At 39.5% G+C, this 18,961-nt stretch overlaps 1 protein-coding gene across 2 annotated transcripts in view; it reads right to left on the bottom strand.

The window, feature by feature from the left end:
* The window catches only part of CPNE9 (copine family member 9), a 136,472-nt gene that overhangs the window by 101,844 nt on the left and 15,667 nt on the right, over positions 1-18,961 (bottom strand). For both annotated transcript variants that reach the window (XM_075287511.1, XM_075287512.1), the window contains 2 exons: positions 6,566-6,606; positions 4,866-4,912 (listed from right to left, as the gene is read on the bottom strand). In XM_075287511.1, coding sequence (XP_075143612.1) covers positions 4,866-4,912; positions 6,566-6,606 — 88 coding nt within the window. The remainder of the gene's footprint in view (positions 1-4,865; positions 4,913-6,565; positions 6,607-18,961) is intronic.

The following is an 18,961-nucleotide window of genomic DNA, read 5'->3' as shown; positions in this document are numbered from 1 at the left end:
CAGTGTTCTATCGAACACATGTTCGATCGGATATCAGGGTGTTCGCCATGTTCGAATCGAATCGAACACCACGTGGTAAAGTGCGCCAAAATTCGATTCCCCTCCCACCTTCCCTGGCGCCTTTTTTGCACCAATAACAGCGCAGGGGAGGTGGGACAGGAACTACGACACCGGGGGCATTGAAAAAAATTGGAAAAAGTCATTGGCTGCTGAAATCAGGTGACCTCCATTTTAGACGAATAGTGGATTTCAAATCCGGGTCATATGAGAATGTGAACTTTGAGACTATGAGACAGGGATAGCTGTACAGGCAGGGATAGCTAGGGATAACCTTTATTTAGGGGGGAATGTTATTAAAAATAACTTTTTGGGGCTCTATCGGGTGTGTAATTGTGATTTTTGTGAGATAAACTTTTTCCCATAGGGATGCATTGGCCAGCGCTGATTGGCCGAATTCCGTACTCTGGCCAATCAGTGCTGGCCAATGCATTCTATTAGCTTGATGAAGCAGAGTGTGCACAAGGGTTCAAGCGCACCCTCGGCTCTGATGTAGCAGAGCCGAGGCTGCACAAGGGTTCAAGCGCACCCTCGGCTCTGATGTAGGAGAGCCGAGGGTGCACTTGAACCCTTGTGCACCCTCAGCTCTGCTACATCAGAGCCGAGGGTGCGCTTGAACCCTTGTGCACACTCTGCTTCATCAAGCTAATAGAATGCATTGGCCAGCGCTGATTGGCCAGAGTACGGAATTCGGCCAATCAGCGCTGGCTCTGCTGGAGGAGGCGGAGTCTAAGATCGCTCCACACCAGTCTCCATTCAGGTCCGACCTTAGACTCCGCCTCCTCCAGCAGAGCCAGCGCTGATTGGCCGAATTCCGTACTCTGGCCAATCAGCACTGGCTAATGCATTGTATTGGCGTGATGAAGCAGTGCTGAATGTGTGTGCTTAGCACACACATTCAGCTCTACTTCATCGGGCTAATAGAATGCATTGGCCAATCAGCGCTGGCCAATGCATTCTATTAGCGTGAACTGAGTTTGCACAGGGGTTCTAGTGCACCCTCGGCTCTGCTACATCAGATTGCTACATCTGATGTAGCAGTGCCGAGTGTGCATCAGATGTGTAGTTGAGCAAAACTGACTCAGCACTGCTAAGTCTGCATTCGCATAGGAATGCATTGGCCAGCCTTCGGCCAATCAGCGCTGGCTCTGCCGGAGGAGGCGGAGTCTAAGGTCGGACCTGAATGGAGACTGGTGTGGAGCTATCTTAGACTCCGCCTCCTCCAGCAGAGCCAGCGCTGATTGGTCGAGTTCTGTACTCTGGCCAATCAGCACTGGCCAATGCATTTCTATGGGGAAAAGTTAGCTTGCGAAAATCGCAAACTGACAGGGATTTCCATGAAATAAAGTGACTTTTATGCCCCCAGACATGCTTCCCCTGCTGTCCCAGTGTCATTCCAGGGTGTTGGTATCATTTCCTGGGGTGTCATAGTGGACTTGGTGACCCTCCAGACACGAATTTGGGTTTCCCCCTTAACGAGTTTATGTTCCCCATAGACTATAATGGGGTTCGAAACCCATTCGAACACTCGAACAGTGAGCGGCTGTTCGAATCGAATTTCGAACCTCGAACATTTTAGTGTTCGCTCATCTCTAATTCTTGTACATAGGAGGTAGTATTATAGTAGTTATATTCTTGTACATAGGAGTAGTATTATAGTAGTTATATTCTTGTACATAGGAGGTAGTATTATAGTAGTTATATTCTTGTACATAGGAGTAGTATTATAGTAGTTATATTCTTGTACATAGGAGCAGTATTATAATAGTTATATACTTGTACATAGGAGTAGTATTATAGTAGTTATATTCTTGTACATAGGAGGTAGTATTATAGTAGTTATATTCTTGTACATAGGAGCAGTATAATTATAGTAGTTATATTCTTGTACATAGGAGCAGTATTATAGTAGTTATATTCTTGTACATAGGAGCAGTATTATAGTAGTTATATTCTTGTACATAGGAGTAGTATTATAGTAGTTATATTCTTGTACATAGGAGGTAGTATTATAGTAGTTATATTCTTGTACATAGGAGTAGTATTATAGTAGTTATATTCTTGTACATAGGAGCAGTATTATAGTAGTTATATTCTTGTACATAGGAGCAGTATAATTATAGTAGTTATATTCTTGTACATAGGAGCAGTATTATAGTAGTTATATTCTTGTACATAGGAATAGTATTATAGTAGTTATATTCTTGTACATAGGAATAGTATTATAGTAGTTATATTCTTGTACATAGGAGCAGTATTAGAGTAGTTATATTCTTGTACATAGGAGCAGTATTATAATAGTTATATACTTGTACATAGGAGCAGTATTATAGTAGTTATATTCTTGTACATAGGAGCAGTATTATAGTAGTTATATTCTTGTACATAGGAGCAGTATAATTATAGTAGTTATATTCTTGTACATAGGAGCAGTATTATAGTAGTTATATTCTTGTACATAGGAGTAGTATTATAGTAGTTATATTCTTGTATATAGGAGCAGTATTATAGTAGTTATATTCTTGTACATAGGAGGTAGTATTATAGTAGTTATATTCTTGTACATAGGAGCAGTATTATAGTAGTTATATACTTGTACATAGGAGCAGTATTATAGTAGTTATATTCTTGTACATAGGAGCAGTATAATTATAGTAGTTATATTCTTGTACATAGGAGTAGTATTATAGTAGTTATATTCTTGTACATAGGAGTAGTATTATAGTAGTTATAGTCTTGTACATAGGAGCAGTATTATAGTAGTTATATTCTTGTACATAGGAGTAGTATTATAGTAGTTATATCCTTGTACATAGGAGTAGTATTATAGTAGTTATATTCTTGTACATAGGAGCAGTATTATAGTAGTTATATTCTTGTACATAGGAGTAGTATTATAGTAGTTATATTCTTGTACATAGGAGCAGTATTATAGTAGTTATATTCTTGTACATAGGAGTAATATTATAGTAGTTATATTCTTGTACATAGGAGCAGTATTATAGTAGTTATATTCTTGTACATAGGAGTAATATTATAGTAGTTATATTCTTGTACATAGGAGTAGTATTATAGTAGTTATATCCTTGTACATAGGAGTAGTATTATAGTAGTTATATTCTTGTACATATGAGTAATATTATAGTAGTTATATTCTTGTACATAGGAGTAGTATTATAGTAGTTATATCCTTGTACATAGGAGTAGTATTATAGTAGTTATATTCTTGTACATAGGAGTAATATTATAGTAGTTATATTCTTGTACATAGGAGTAGTATTATAGTAGTTATATTCTTATACATAGGAGTAGTATTATAGTAGTTATATTCTTGTACATAGGAGCAGTATTATAGTAGTTATATTCTTGTACATAGGAGTAGTATTATAGTAGTTATATCCTTGTACATAGGAGTAGTATTATAGTAGTTATATTCTTGTACATAGGAGTAGTATTATAGTAGTTATATTCTTGTACATAGTAGTAGTATTATAGTAGTTATATTCTTGTACATAGTAGTAGTATTATAGTAGTTATATTCTTGTACATAGGAGTAGTATTATAGTAGTTATATTCTTGTACATAGGAGCAGTATTATAGTAGTTATATTCTTGTACATAGGAGCAGTATTATAGTAGTTATATTCTTGTACATAGGAGCAGTATTATAGTAGTTATATTCTTGTACATAGGAGTAGTATTATAGTAGTTATATATTAGTATATAGGGGGCAGTATTATAGTAGTTATATTCTTGTACATAGGAGTAGTATTATAGTAGTTATATTCTTGTACATAGGAGTAGTATTATAGTAGTTATATTCTTGTACATAGGAGTAGTATTATAGTAGTTATATTCTTGTACATAGGAGTAGTATTATAGTAGTTCTATTCTTGTACATAGGAGTAGTATTATAGTAGTTCTATTCTTGTACATAGGAGTAGTATTATAGTAGTTATATTCTTGTACATAGGAGCAGTATTATAGTAGTTATATTCTTGTACATAGGAGCAGTATTATAGTAGTTATATTCTTGTACATAGGAGCAGTATTATAGTAGTTATATTCTTGTACATAGGAGTAGTATTATAGTAGTTATATTCTTGTACATAGGAGCAGTATTATAGTAGTTATATTCTTGTACATAGGAGTAGTATTATAGTAGTTATGTTCTTATACATTCTTGTACACGTATTATATCAGATCTATTTTTGTAGTGCAGATCATAATGATTCTTATAGCGACGCTCACAATGCATTTGGATGCTGTAACTAATGTCAAGAATTGGATCCTGGGTGCTCATATTCTTTGGTAGATCAGGGCGGCCTCATCCATGTGCCAGGAAACTGCTAAGCTCACACTTTTACCATCAGGTTAATGGATAATTACTTGTGAAATGACCTGGCACCTTCTATATTAGAAATCCACCCCGGGCTGGGATGATGCCATGTAATTAAATTCCTCAGCTATGAGCACATTTACCTCGTTCTATAAAGAAAAGGGTAATTTGTTGCAGCAGGAAACACAATATCTGAAATGAAATTATATAATGGTTTATATACTCGCAAACTGAAAAATAACCTGCACATTGTCTTAAGACACCCTACAGTTTTCTGTACACAGCTCCTAAGCAGACTTATGCGACTCCATTATTTTAAGCTACAAATAATCCCTTTATTGATTAGTCACCAAACAGCGCCACCCTTGTCCGTGGTTGTGCCTGGTATTGTAGCTCTATTGGCAAAAAAATGCAGCAACCTTTTCTAATCGTATGTAACTCTTTATGGTAAAAAAGCCATAATATCTCACCTCGGTCCATTCTTTGTTCCCAATCCCCTGCACATACAAGACGACCACTGGAAAACACAAGGAGATTGTCAGTGGATACTGTACAGGTTTCACAAGTCATAATTATAATCTGATTTTTGTGGCAGGATAATCTCTTTATACTCTCAGTCCTCCCCAAAGGACGCGCTGGAGATGCGGGAGATGTACGTCTGCTCCGTCTAATCTCTGGCTTCATTTCACAGTAGCTGTAATTTTAAGTTATATATAAAGCTCTGTCAATCATTATACATCGCCGAGACGGAAAGTGTCAGATTCATCTGTATATTATATGACAGACTGATGGACTCTACCTGTAATAGTGTAATTATGTGTCAAGAGGCAAAGAGTTAATGAGTAGCTATTAATATCTTAAGGCTCTTTTTATAAATTAGTAATATGCAAGACTTTGTCACACGTCTTATTAAGCTGAAGGCTCTCTGGAAATGTTCAAAAACTTCCTCACTTACCAATAGACCATCTAGTATAAAACTGGAAATCATAGACAGGGAGGAGGGGGATGCAGCTGCAGAGTCTATCATGCTGTGAGAGGGGAGGAAGAACAGGGGAACACTGGAGGATAGTATATAGAACACCTCTGACATCAGCCAATTATACACAAAGATCGGCAAGGAGAAAGTGATTATCCCAAATTATCAAAGACAATGGTGAAATTTACCCTTCCTTCCACAACATTTAGCTATTTCTATCATGGCTTTTTATAAATTACTAATATGTGAGACTTTGTTTCATATCTTTTTAAGCTGAAGGCTCTCTGGAAATGTTCAAAAACTTCCTCATCCACCAGAACCCGTCTAGTGTAAAACTGGAAAACATAGGGGAGGAGGGGGGTGCAGCTGCAGTGTCTCTCATGCTGTGACCAGGGGAACACATCTTTTTCAAGGCACCTCTGACATCAGACAATTGTACATTTAGAACAGGGGTAGGGAACCTTCGGCTCTCCAGCTGCTGTGAAACTACAACTCCCAGCATGCTCCATTCACTTCCATGGGAGTTCCAAGAACAGCAGAGCAGGTATGCATGCTGGGAATTGAAGTTTTGCAACAACTGGAGAGCCGTACGTTCCCTACCCCTGATTTAGAAGGAAAGAGAAAAATGTGTCCATTTTCTTAACAAGGTTATTCCAAATGATCAAAAACAATGGGGGAATTTACTATTCCCTCCACGTCATGGTTCTTTTTATAAATTACTCATACATGAGACTTTGTAACATATCTTATTGGGCTTCAGGTTTTCTGGAAATGTTCAGAGACCTCCTCACCAACAGAATCCCATCTGCTGTAAATTTGTTAATAGAAGACAGGGAGGAGGGGGATGCAGCTGCAGTGTCTTTCCGTGCAGAAGTGAGGCTGCATGCTGCGAGAGGGGAGGAGGAGCAGGGGAAGATATCTGATGGGATGATCACAGAGAAAGCATCTCTAACATTACGCTAAAAGGAGCCAATAGTGTACTGAGATATCGAAATGGGGAAGGAGAAAGGTGCATCCATTTTCTTGCCAGGATTGTCTAAAATTTTTAGAACAATGGGGTGATTTATTATTCCCTCCAGGCATCTCTTTTATTTGCACCTATGATGCTTTGATCTTTTCATTCCCCATGCTTTACACTGCAGTTCTGCTCGGTTCAGTATGATATGAGAGTATGAGTATGAGAGTAGCACTTACCTGGGTCAGACTTGGAGAATGTATCCATATCCAGTAAACTCCTACAAAAAAAGATAACAAAATATATTATAATCTACCATTAAGGAGTCTTAAAGGAACACTCCAGACTGAAGCAATACACTGTGTTATGCCTTATGGCATCACAAACTAATCTGATGCAACTTAAATCTCTGCGTCATGGTCCGACTCCGCAGGCCCTGCACTCAGCATAACGCAACCGTATCTGGCATATTCCTTTAAGGATTTATACCAAATCTGGTCTAAGTGGAAGTGATGGCGCCATGTAAGGGTTAATGCTTCCTCGCTGGACCTTCATCAATTATACAATGTCCCCGTTATTCTTCCATGAAGCCATTACTGTCTCTAATATAGATATATACATCGCACACATATACTATAAATGAAGTCCTCTTTGCACCAGCACATATGGAATATTTATCATCTCTGAATAATACAGGTCACCCATCTCCTGGGCGAGGACACTAACCCATTACTATCATCACAGAAAGACGTGTATGGGAGTCATCAAATAGCATATAGTAACTCCATTCTATATGTCTAATAGCCCTCTATAGATGTGACTGTGCTCAGCAATATCCAATAGCAATATCCAATATTACAGAGCGGAGCAGGTGCAAATGGTGCGATGCAATCTAGTGCTTGTCCCACAGAATAGGGGATATGTGTCTGATCAGTGAGGGTCCCGGCAGCTGGATCCTGCATTCAGTAACCAGGTAGATATATGAATTTGGGAATAGCCACAGCAGCACAGAGGATTTTAGGACATGCATGTATTGGGAAGTGACCCGTCCATTGATTATATGATGTTTTCAAGGAGGCCCAGGCTGCATGTTAAGGGCACGGCGACACGCTGGGTCAGCTATACACTATTCATTCATGTTAGTATATGGAGTTTGCAGTGTGACCCCGACTTCTATTTGCAAAAAGTCTAACACTGCTCTACCTTTCTGCAATGGTGGCTGCACCCTCGGGACTCGCGGCCAAAATCAGTGCATAGCACTGAGGGTAATATAGTGATAGGATTGCTCCCAGTAGCACAGAGTATTTCAGAACATATGTCAAGTAATATAGAAGGCGATGGATTTCAATAAATAGTGCTGGATGTGATGGGATAGAGTCAAGATCTGAAAAGCCCTAAATAACGGGCACCAGCAGCACAGAGGATTTCAGCAGATTTGCATTCTGTGTCTATGTCCTGTCTCTGCCCTGACCACGCAGGACACCTGTAGCTGGCAGTGACTTGCACACTTAGTCCTGCACCAGTCATTCCCTCCTCCCTCGCTAAGACGCTGATGGTGATTACACATAGTCGTTAATATCCGCCATCTATAGACACGAAGCACTTCTAATAATGCGCCATTATATTCACTGAATTCTCTAATCTCTCAATTATACCTTAAACTCGGAATCTGGCCGGGAGATTGTGCCAAGTAGACTTGTAAGTTTAGCTTGGTAGATAAGTATCTTGATTTAAAGGGACAGTACACCTAAAGTCATCGGCTTCTCAGGCTGGGGCCACAGGCTCGGCCGTCCTGTCTATTCCAATATGGCCACCGGCAGGGAAGTTTTCACAACCAAAAACCATCTAGCTGAGATGTCCCCTTGAAATTTGCAGAATACCAGGGTTATGTATTTGGGCGCTTTGACCAATAACAATGGTCGATCCTGACTATGAAGTGAAGCAGATCATGTCCGCCCGTGGTTAGACGTTCCTTCTCCTATCATTACATGGAGATGAATAAATTGACATTTACCGCTCGCTTCTCATTAGTTAATAATTAAGCTGAAAGTAATTACAATAGGAAAAGAAGTGGGAAGATCAGGAACAAAGTATTTCTGCGCGGCACAGAACAGGTCGTCCTGACGGGTCGCCTATTATTAAAGTGAGGATTAGAGGAAATCTCCAATTATTGCTAGAAGGGAGTCTGTCTCTATGGAAGAAGCAATAAAACCGTAAAAATGTGATATTTTAGGTTTTCATGCCCTGGCTGGATTCATTATAACAGGACGAGGGTGAAGGGAGGGCCGAGCAGGGTCTGTGCGTTCCTATGAAGTCAGGTGACTCTGTGACAAAATGATGGCGTCGTAGTGGCTAAAAATGGCTGCCGTAACTTAGCTTCTTCCTGCAGCAAGCTACAATAGGTCAAGGGTAAAAGTGGAGATGTGAGGGTTAGCAAGGACAGTTTTAAGATGTCTGCTCACTATTCCTTAAGGTACTTCGAAGATACCAGTGGATAAGGGGTAACGGGTCCGAAAAATGGAGTGACAGGACAAACCTGAGCACTGTCCTATGGATGGGTGACCAGGCCCTCCATTCAAAAGGGGGTGCAAAAGCCCCCATTCTTGTGATCACTGGGGGTCCCTGCACTTTGACCCTCTCTGATAGACAATTTTCCGGATATTGGAGAACTTCAAATAGAATGTGATGGAATTTCTTTATTTTCATCCATACTTAAAGGAATTTTCCCATCACTTTTAAGACCCTCATCTATTAAAGGGGGTGTCCATGAGTATGATATTGCTATGGATAGATTGCTATGGCCTCTTCAGTCCTTACCAAGCGCAACGTTGCGCAATGTATACTTTAGGCCTTGCCATTACATAGTGAACCCCTTTAAAGCAAAAATGTAACTGACCGGAGCCATTGGCAGAAGAATAACCCCGGGAGGAAGACGTGACAATGGTTTGCAGGCCCCGTATTCCTGGGAGAGCCGGAGATTGATATGGCCGGGTGCACTACTAAGCAGCACGCTGGCGCTGGACACAATATTGATCACTTCATAAGATGTCTGAATTTCACTTGCCCTCCTAGGGCAAAACATGAGTACAATTTAATTAGGGAACGCGAGACAAGGTATTACATTTCCCGTAGACGCCACCGCCGCCGCCACGGTATACTGAGAACAGAAATGAAAACACGGTTTATATATTGCACTAAATAGTTGCTCTAAAGGTCTGATCTGCTCAGTAGCCGCTATGTTCCCAGATAACCCCATAATCTCCAAATCAGTGGTCTCCAACCTGTGACTACTCTGCAAAACTACAACTCCCAGTAGGCCCTGACCGCACAGAACGGATGGACGCACCTTGGTTGTGGCAACCATAGAAGAGAGTGGCCCCATTGCAAAGATTAAAACGAACCCTCCATCAGAGTGACCTGGCACCCTCTGCCTGTGGAACCCTCCATCACATCACATTGTAGATATCAAGTGGACCTCCTATGGTACTTTGGGCCCAGGCGCTGGTCCCGACTCTAAAGGAAACCCTACAGATAACCCTGAGGAGTCCATTATATTCCTCAAGACTTGGTCGAAGAATGGTTATAATGGCAATGGAATGGTTTGACACACTTGCCAACTGTCTCAAATTTGGAGGAACTGTCCAGAATTTTTGGTTAGACCTCTGACAAATTTAGACATGGCCCTGGTTGACAATAGGTGCGGCTTAAATATTGCTGTCCCCATGACATAGAGTTGCTAAGTGTACCCTACACTCACCGGCCACTTTATTAGGTACACCATGCTAGTAACGGGTTGGACCCCCTTTTGCCTTCAGAACTGCCTCAATTCTTCGTGGCATAGATACAACAAGGTGCTGGAAGCATTCCTCAGAGATTTTGGTCCATATTGACATGATGGCATCACACAGTTGCAGTCGCAGATTTGTCGGCTGCACATCCATGATGCGAATCTCCCGTTCCACCACATCCCAAAGATGCTCCTCTATTGGATTGAGATCTGGTGACTGTGGAGGCCATTGGAGTACAGTGAACTCATTGTCATGTTCAAGAAACCAGTCTGAGATGATTCCAGCTTTATGACATGGCATTGCATTATCCTGCTGAAAGTAGCCATCAGATGTTGGGTACATTGTGGTCATAAAGGGATGGACATGGTCAGCAACAATACTCAGGTAGGCTTTGGCGTTACAACGATGCTCAATTGGTACCAAGGGGCCCAAAGAGTGCCAAGAAAATATTCCCCACACCATGACACCACCACCACCAGCCTGAACCGTTACCGATACAAGGCAGGATGGATCCATGCTTTCATGTTGTTGATGCCAAATTGTGACCCTACCATCCGAATGTCGCAGCAGAAATCGAGACTCATCAGACCAGGCAATGTTTTTCCAATCTTCAATTGTCCAATTTCGATGAGCTTGTGCAAATTGTAGCCTCAGTTTCCTGTTCTTAGCTGAAAGGAGTGGCACCCGGTGTGGTCTTCTGCTGCTGTAGCCCATCTGCCTCAAAGTTCGACGTACTGTGCGGCGTTCAGAGATGCTCTTCTGGCTACCTTGGTTGTAACGGGTGGCTATTTGAGTCACTGTTGCCTTTCTATCAGCTCGAACCAGTCTGGCCATTCTCCTCTGACCTCTGGCATCAACAACGCATTTCCGCCCACAGAACTGCCGCTCACTGGATGTTTTTTCTTTTTCGGACCATTCTCTGTAAACCCTAGAGATGGTTGTGCGTGAAAATCCCAGTAGATCAGCAGTTTCTGAATTACTCAGACCAGCCCTTCTGGCACCAACAACCATGCCACGTTCAAAGGCACTCAAATCACCTTTCTTCCCCATACTGATGCTCGGTTTGAACTGCAGGAGATTGTCTTGACCATGTCTACATGCCTAAATGCACTGAGTTGCCGCCATGTGATTGGCTGATTAGAAATTAAGTGTTAACGAGCAGTTGGACAGGTGTACCTAATAAAGTGGCCGGTGAGTGTATGTACAATAGGATTACTTGTAGGTCCTGAAGAAGGCCTTACGTGGCCAAACCGTCACCCTAGCCATTGCCACACGTTGCCCTATTTGCTGGCGTTGACTCCTATGTCTTATTTCGAGGCCTGGATTGTCCCTTCCTTTGATACTTTTGTATTTTCTTGCCTTGAATAATCTGAAGATGTTCCTGGGCTGAGCCTAGGCTACAGTGAGAATTCCCGTGTAAAGGTTCGGTCTCTACACTCCGCTGCAGACTTAATCTCCAAGAATCCTTCTCTTACAGTAAACCCGCTGAAGCTTTTTCACGACTTTCAATATGTTACTGGCAGCAGAGAAAGAAGAATTAATGGGAAGAAATATAAAGTTTTCTACAAAAAACTTTGCCCTTTAAGTGCTGTCTAGTGATCTGGATGACAAAACCTATAGACGGTAGGATGTCCTACTGATGAGACTCCCAGTTAGATAAGGTGTAATCTTTGGGGAAACCAGGCAGCTAGTGTTCACTATTCCTACAGTGCCTCCACAGGAGAAATAGGGGATTGCAAGGCCATCATTCAATTTAATGCACTGAACCTATGTTAAGTCCTCCATAGTGCGGTGTTTTTTGTAATCATTCAACAATATGCCAATTAGGCTCTCTAACGTCCGATGGGCAGTCCTAGGCTGGAGCAGATAGTTAGGGGCCTCCCACCTGACAGTAGAGAGCCTAATTAGCATATTGGATACTGAATACCCCTGCATTGGTTGCTCAGGAATGGTGTGCCCTAGAGAAAAAATTCCAACTGCATCAGAATCAGTGGAGCGGCGCCGATTGGAGGATCCAAAGAGTTGGAGATGGTGGAGGTCCCCAAAAAATTGGTTTCCATCCCATTAAGTGTAAATTTGATGTTCATCTTAAAGGCATTTCCGTCATTTCTTTAGTAACCTCTGAAAGACTTTGCACTGACTTTGTCGCAGTAATGAGGGTATTTCTTGCTCTGTCTGAAACTTCAAGAGGCCTCGGGGTCTATGGGAATTTCTGTCTAATTCCAGCTCCTAGCGTCCTCGCTTCTCCTATACAAGGACATTGCACTTTCCTAAGTCCGTCCCTCTATTCCTGGCAGACATAACTCTCAGCTTCACAGCCTGCACTTCATACGCTGCCTTTTTGTATAGCGTTCCTTTTATGCAGACAGAAATTAAATCCTATAGAAGAATTCCTGTGAAGTCGAAGATCAAGAGATGTTTGTAGAGTCACATACTAATAGGAAGCGGTAGATAAAGACCACTGCGGTCCATAGAGAGTCATATGGCGGCTTGGTGAAGAAAGCGTGACGTAGGGCAAGGTTATCTAAGCTGTTCTCTGCCACAATGAACCTCTAGATAGCAAATACAATCTGAAGTGCAATTTCAGGCGCAGTGGATATTAATATCAATGGAATCACAAGGCTAAGTACAATGGGAAAGACGTTTAGGAACAAAATAGGTTTTGCTAAATTCATTTTTTGTACTTCCCATCATGGCTCTCAATGGAGCAAACATTTCATGAGCTTTTATCTATTTTCTATAATTATCTACTATGGACAAGAATATAACTACTATAATACTGCCCTTATGTACAATAATATAACTACTATAATACTACTCCTATGTACAAGAATATAACTACTATAATACTACCTCCTATGTACAAGAATATAACTACTATAATACTGCTCCTATGTACAAGAATATAACTACTATAATACTACCTCCTATGTACAAGAATATAACTACTATAATACTGCTCCTATGTACAAGAATATAACACTATAATACTGCTCCTATGTACAAGAATATAACTACTATAATACTGCTCCTATGTACAAGAATATAACTACTATAATACTACTCCTATGTACAAGAATATAACTACTATAATACTACCTCCTATGTACAAGAATATAACTACAATAATACTACCTCCTATGTACAAGAATATAACTACTATAATACTACCTCCTATGTACAAGAATATAACTACTATAATACTGCTCCTATGTACAAGAATATAACTACTATAATACTACCTCCTATGTACAAGAATATAACTACTATAATACTACCTCCTATGTACAATAATATAACTACTATAATACTGCTCCTATGTACAAGAATATAACTACTATAATACTGCCCTTATGTACAATAATATAACTACTATAATACTACTCCTATGTACAAGAATATAACTACTATAATACTACCTCCTATGTACAAGAATATAACTACTATAATACTGCTCCTATGTACAAGAATATAACACTATAATACTGCTCCTATGTACAAGAATATAACTACTATAATACTGCTCCTATGTACAAGAATATAACTACTATAATACTGCTCCTATGTACAAGAATATAACTACTATAATACTACTCCTATGTACAAGAATATAACTACTATAATACTACCTCCTATGTACAAGAATATAACTACTATAATACTACCTCCTATGTGCAAGAATATAACTACTATAATACTACCTCCTATGTACAAGAATATAACTACTATAATACTGCTCCTATGTACAAGAATATAACACTATAATACTGCTCCTATGTACAAGAATATAACTACTATAATACTGCTCCTATGTACAAGAATATAACTACTATAATACTGCTCCTATGTACAAGAATATAACTACTATAATACTACTCCTATGTACAAGAATATAACTACTATAATACTACCTCCTGTGTACAAGAATATAACTACTATAATACTACCTCCTATGTACAATAATATAACTACTATAATACTGCTCCTATGTACAAGAATATAACTACTATAATACTGCCCTTATGTACAATAATATAACTACTATAATACTACTCCTATGTACAAGAATATAACTACTATAATACTACCTCCTATGTACAAGAATATAACTACTATAATACTGCTCCTATGTACAAGAATATAACACTATAATACTGCTCCTATGTACAAGAATATAACTACTATAATACTGCTCCTATGTACAAGAATATAACTACTATAATACTACTCCTATGTACAAGAATATAACTACTATAATACTACCTCCTATGTGCAAGAATATAACTACTATAATACTACCTCCTATGTACAAGAATATAACTACTATAATACTACCTCCTATGTGCAAGAATATAACTACTATAATACTACTTCTATGTACAAGAATATAACTACTATAATACTGCTCCTATGTACAAGAATATAACTACTATAATACTGCTCCTATGTACAAGAATATAACTACTATAATACTGCTCCTATGTACAAGAATATAACTACTATAATACTACTCCTATGTACAAGAATATAACTACTATAATACTGCTCCTATGTACAAGAATATAACTACTATAATACTACTCCTATGTACAAGAATATAACTACTATAATACTACTCCTATGTACAAGAATATACTATAATACTGCCCCCTATGTACAAGAATATAACTACTATAATACTACCTCCTATGTACAAGAATATAAATACTATAATACTGCTCCTATGTACAAGAATATAACTACTATAATACTGCTCCTATGTACAAGAATATAACTACTATAATACTACCTCCTATGTACAAGAATATAACTACTATAATACTACTCCTATGTACAAGAATATAACTACTATAATACTACCCCTATGTACAAGAATATAACTACTATAATACTGCTCCTATGTACAAGAATATAACTACTATAATACTGCTCCTATGTACAAGAATATAACTACTATAATACTACCTCCTATGTACAAGAATATAACTACTATAATACTACTCCTATGTACAAGAATATAACTACTATAATACTGCTCCTATGTACAAGAATATAACTACTATAATACTGCTCCTATGTACAAGAATATAACTACTATAATACTACCTCCTATGTACAAGAATATAAATACTATAATACTGCTCCTATGTACAAGAATATAACTACTATAATACTGCTCCTATGTACAAGAATATAACTACTATAATACTACCTCCTATGTACAAGAATATAACTACTATAATACTACTCCTATGTACAAGAATATAACTACTATAATACTACCCCTATGTACAAGAATATAACTACTATAATACTGCTCCTATGTACAAGAATATAACTACTATAATACTGCTCCTATGTACAAGAATATAACTACTATAATACTGCCCCTATGTACAAGAATATAACTACTATAATACTGCTCCTATGTACAAGAATATAACTACTATAATACTGCTCCTATGTACAAGAATATAACTACTATAATACTACCCCTATGTACAAGAATATAACTACTATAATACTACTCCTATGTACAAGAATATAACTACTATAATACTGCTCCTATGTACAAGAATATAACTACTATAATACTGCCCCCTATGTACAAGAATATAACTACTATAATACTACTCCTATGTACAAGAATATAACTACTATAATACTACTCCTATGTACAAGAATATAACTACTATAATACTGCTCCTATGTACAAGAATATAACTACTATAATACTGCTCCTATGTACAAGAATATAACTACTATAATACTGCTCCTATGTACAAGAATATAACTACTATAATACTGCTCCTATGTACAAGAATATAACTACTATAATACTGCCCCCTATGTACAAGAATATAACTACTATAATACTACCCCTATGTACAAGAATATAACTACTATAATACTGCTCCTATGTACAAGAATATAACTACTATAATACTGCTCCTATGTACAAGTACATGGATCTGTTGAAGAATTTTCATATGTGAATGGATTTGCTCCTTATCTCCTCAGACAGAGGTGTTGGGTACATCACGCTGTGTCTTATGATCTCCTGATTCGTTCTGATGTATCTTGGTAACAGGTAATGTGCGGCCTCTGGAAAATATCATGTTACCTACCACTGCTATAAATGGTTGGCTGAAAACTCATTGCCGCTCTCCAATTCTTCCTCACAGTGCTATTCTTCTTTGGTCTATAAACAGCTTTTAAATGAAAGCCTTGCAAAATGGATGGCACCCTACAGCGAGGCCGCCCAGCCCCCCTGAATGGGAATTGTCGAAATATTATTACGAGTTAGGGATCAGATATGAGGAACGGCAAATCACAAAATTCACCCCCTAGGATTGTGTTCTGTAATAGCCGGAGATTAGATATTAGGGATCCTTTACCTTAAGGGTGAACATCCATGTGCCAAATAAATGCAACGGCGCCATATGTAACTAATCCATTCTTGTCTAAGCTACCAAGCCAATTTCCTTGCACCCTATTAGGGGATTTTGAGATTCTGGAATGGGGGGGCATCTATTTAGAATCCCCATCTTATATAGATAATCCATTGAATTAAATGGACGGTGTGTGTAATACTTACTTCCATCTGCGGAGGCGCTGCAGGGAAGCTGAACACTTATTACCAGGTTTTCCCACAGACTACAAATGATCCCTGAGAGTCCCGTATCAGATTTTTTTTTTTGGACACTCTTATAACAAGTAAGGATTGTCCAAAAAGTTGGTTAGAGGCAACGTCAGAACCCCCACCGACCCCAGGAATGAACTGGCCTCAGTTTAAAGAGCTGTCAGGGCCATAGACTTTGGTGCATGCCCCATTTATATTCCTCCTAGTCCTGGTCTTCTGGAGACCAGAGGAAAGATTCCTTAGACTGGAGTACCCATTACATTCCAAGGTGAGGATGTATTCTCCGTCTCCATAGAGTCGAGCAGCGGAGTCAGATGACCGCATTTGCCCACTTGTCATGACCCCATTCACAACATGTAGACATAGGGTGCCAGCTCTTCCTCCTCTCCTGCAGCCTCTCGTTCGGTGGAGATCCCGCAGGATCGGACCCTACCAAACATGAATAAAAAATGTAACAAGACGTAAGCGCTCCGGTAATAGTCTCACATTAGCTGCGCCGCAGACGATGGCGTTAATTTCTGCTCCGCGCTTCACTCATAAAAATGCAGCAAGCGGTTTTATAAATAGCATTAGTCTATAGAGGTGATGATCAGACGAGGATCCCTCCAATCCTCCACTAATAAGCACAAATTACATTCAGAAGGGTTTTCAGGGCAAATTAGATAAGAAAAAAGTCTAATATTAACTTAAGGAGAGACTTCAGGATGCAAATGAGATAAGTCATTTAAAGGGGAACCCAAACCGCAAGGGCTTGTCTGCTTGTCTGTTGATTTTTGTTAGAGGAGTTCTTTAGGTTGATCTGAAGTTGTCTTGCTCCTGGGAACCTCAGTGATCAGCTGAAATCTCCGGATGATGTGTTCAGCAACTGTTTAATTTTCCGGCAGCACTCCCACAGGACAAATGGAGTATTACATGGTTTTGATCCTCCAGGACAAGAGATGCTCTTTGAAGCTACTCTTCAGGTAACTGATGGTGATCCTAAATGAAGGAGTAGAGATCCCACTCTGTGAACTTAAAATGCCCTAACTTTATTGGCATCAACTCTATATGATATAAAATTCATGTCAGAGAGAGTCCGACTTGGTGAGGAATATGGATCGGGTAACCCCACTCTTAGGACCAATGATGGTCAAAGTGGTCGGACCCCAATCAGCTTTAGCCAGAACAGCTTGACACTCTCTCTGTGGCAGTATGTGAACACAAAGGAGGACTATAGGCACTTGTGTAACTATAGGAGTAGCAATGGTTGCAACTGTGACCAGGCCTAGAAGGCAGGGGGCCCCACTGATCACCCTCACCACACTAGGGCTGGATAAGTATAGCAGTATGTATGCACAGTGTAGCAGTATGTATGCACAATGTAGAAGTATGTGTGCACAGTATAGCAGTATGTATGCATAATATAGAAGTATGTGTGCACACTATATCAGTATGTATTCACAGCATGTATGCACAGTCTGGAGACAGTATCTGACCAGAAAGGGTGCATCCGCATTAAAGTGGGCACATGAAGCAAACACACTACAGAGCGTGCTTTTTTTGGACAAGAAAGTGGGCCCCTGGATCCATGACACTAGATGGGGCACCTACGCCTGGCACACACTGTTCTGGGGAGATTTTGGGGTGCGCTGTGTAACTTTCACTAGTTCGCGTCTCTAGCAGCCCGATATGAGTCTTGCAGATTGCTGCCTTGGGAATAGAGCTCGACGCGTTTTGCACGATATTAACCATGTTTTATACGTAGAACAGAGAGCGCAATAACCGAGAAAAGCACAGAAAGGCCATTACATTGAGGGATGAACATTGTGAGGAGGTGCGGAGATTAATACTGAAGTGTCACAACAACAGCTCCGCCACGATGTGTTAATAACTGCAAGTCAGGGAGCTGTGAAACGCGAGCGCTTAATGACGTCTGCAGCGTCGGGGTATGGCGGCTGTACGGGATGGATAATAATCCAAATATTCGTAGCCGGTCTATATATACCCCAGCATAGCCACAGGTAGCACCCTACATATGTAGTGCATGGCTGCAGGTAAACATTGCGACTTCTTCACGACTTACCGAGCACAGCGCCACACATTGTATAGTGGCTGTGCTTGGTATTGCACTGGAATGCAACCAATGAATGTGACAATGAAATACTTTGCTTTGTACATTTTCCTAGTATTTAGTTATAGGATACCTTCTACTCCAATCACAGCTA

Source organism: Leptodactylus fuscus, chromosome 9 (assembly GCF_031893055.1).
Source record: "Leptodactylus fuscus isolate aLepFus1 chromosome 9, aLepFus1.hap2, whole genome shotgun sequence".
NCBI lineage: Eukaryota > Metazoa > Chordata > Amphibia > Anura > Leptodactylidae > Leptodactylus > Leptodactylus fuscus.
Note: the sequence above shows the minus strand (reverse complement) of the source record. Positions and strands in the feature narration are given on the sequence as shown.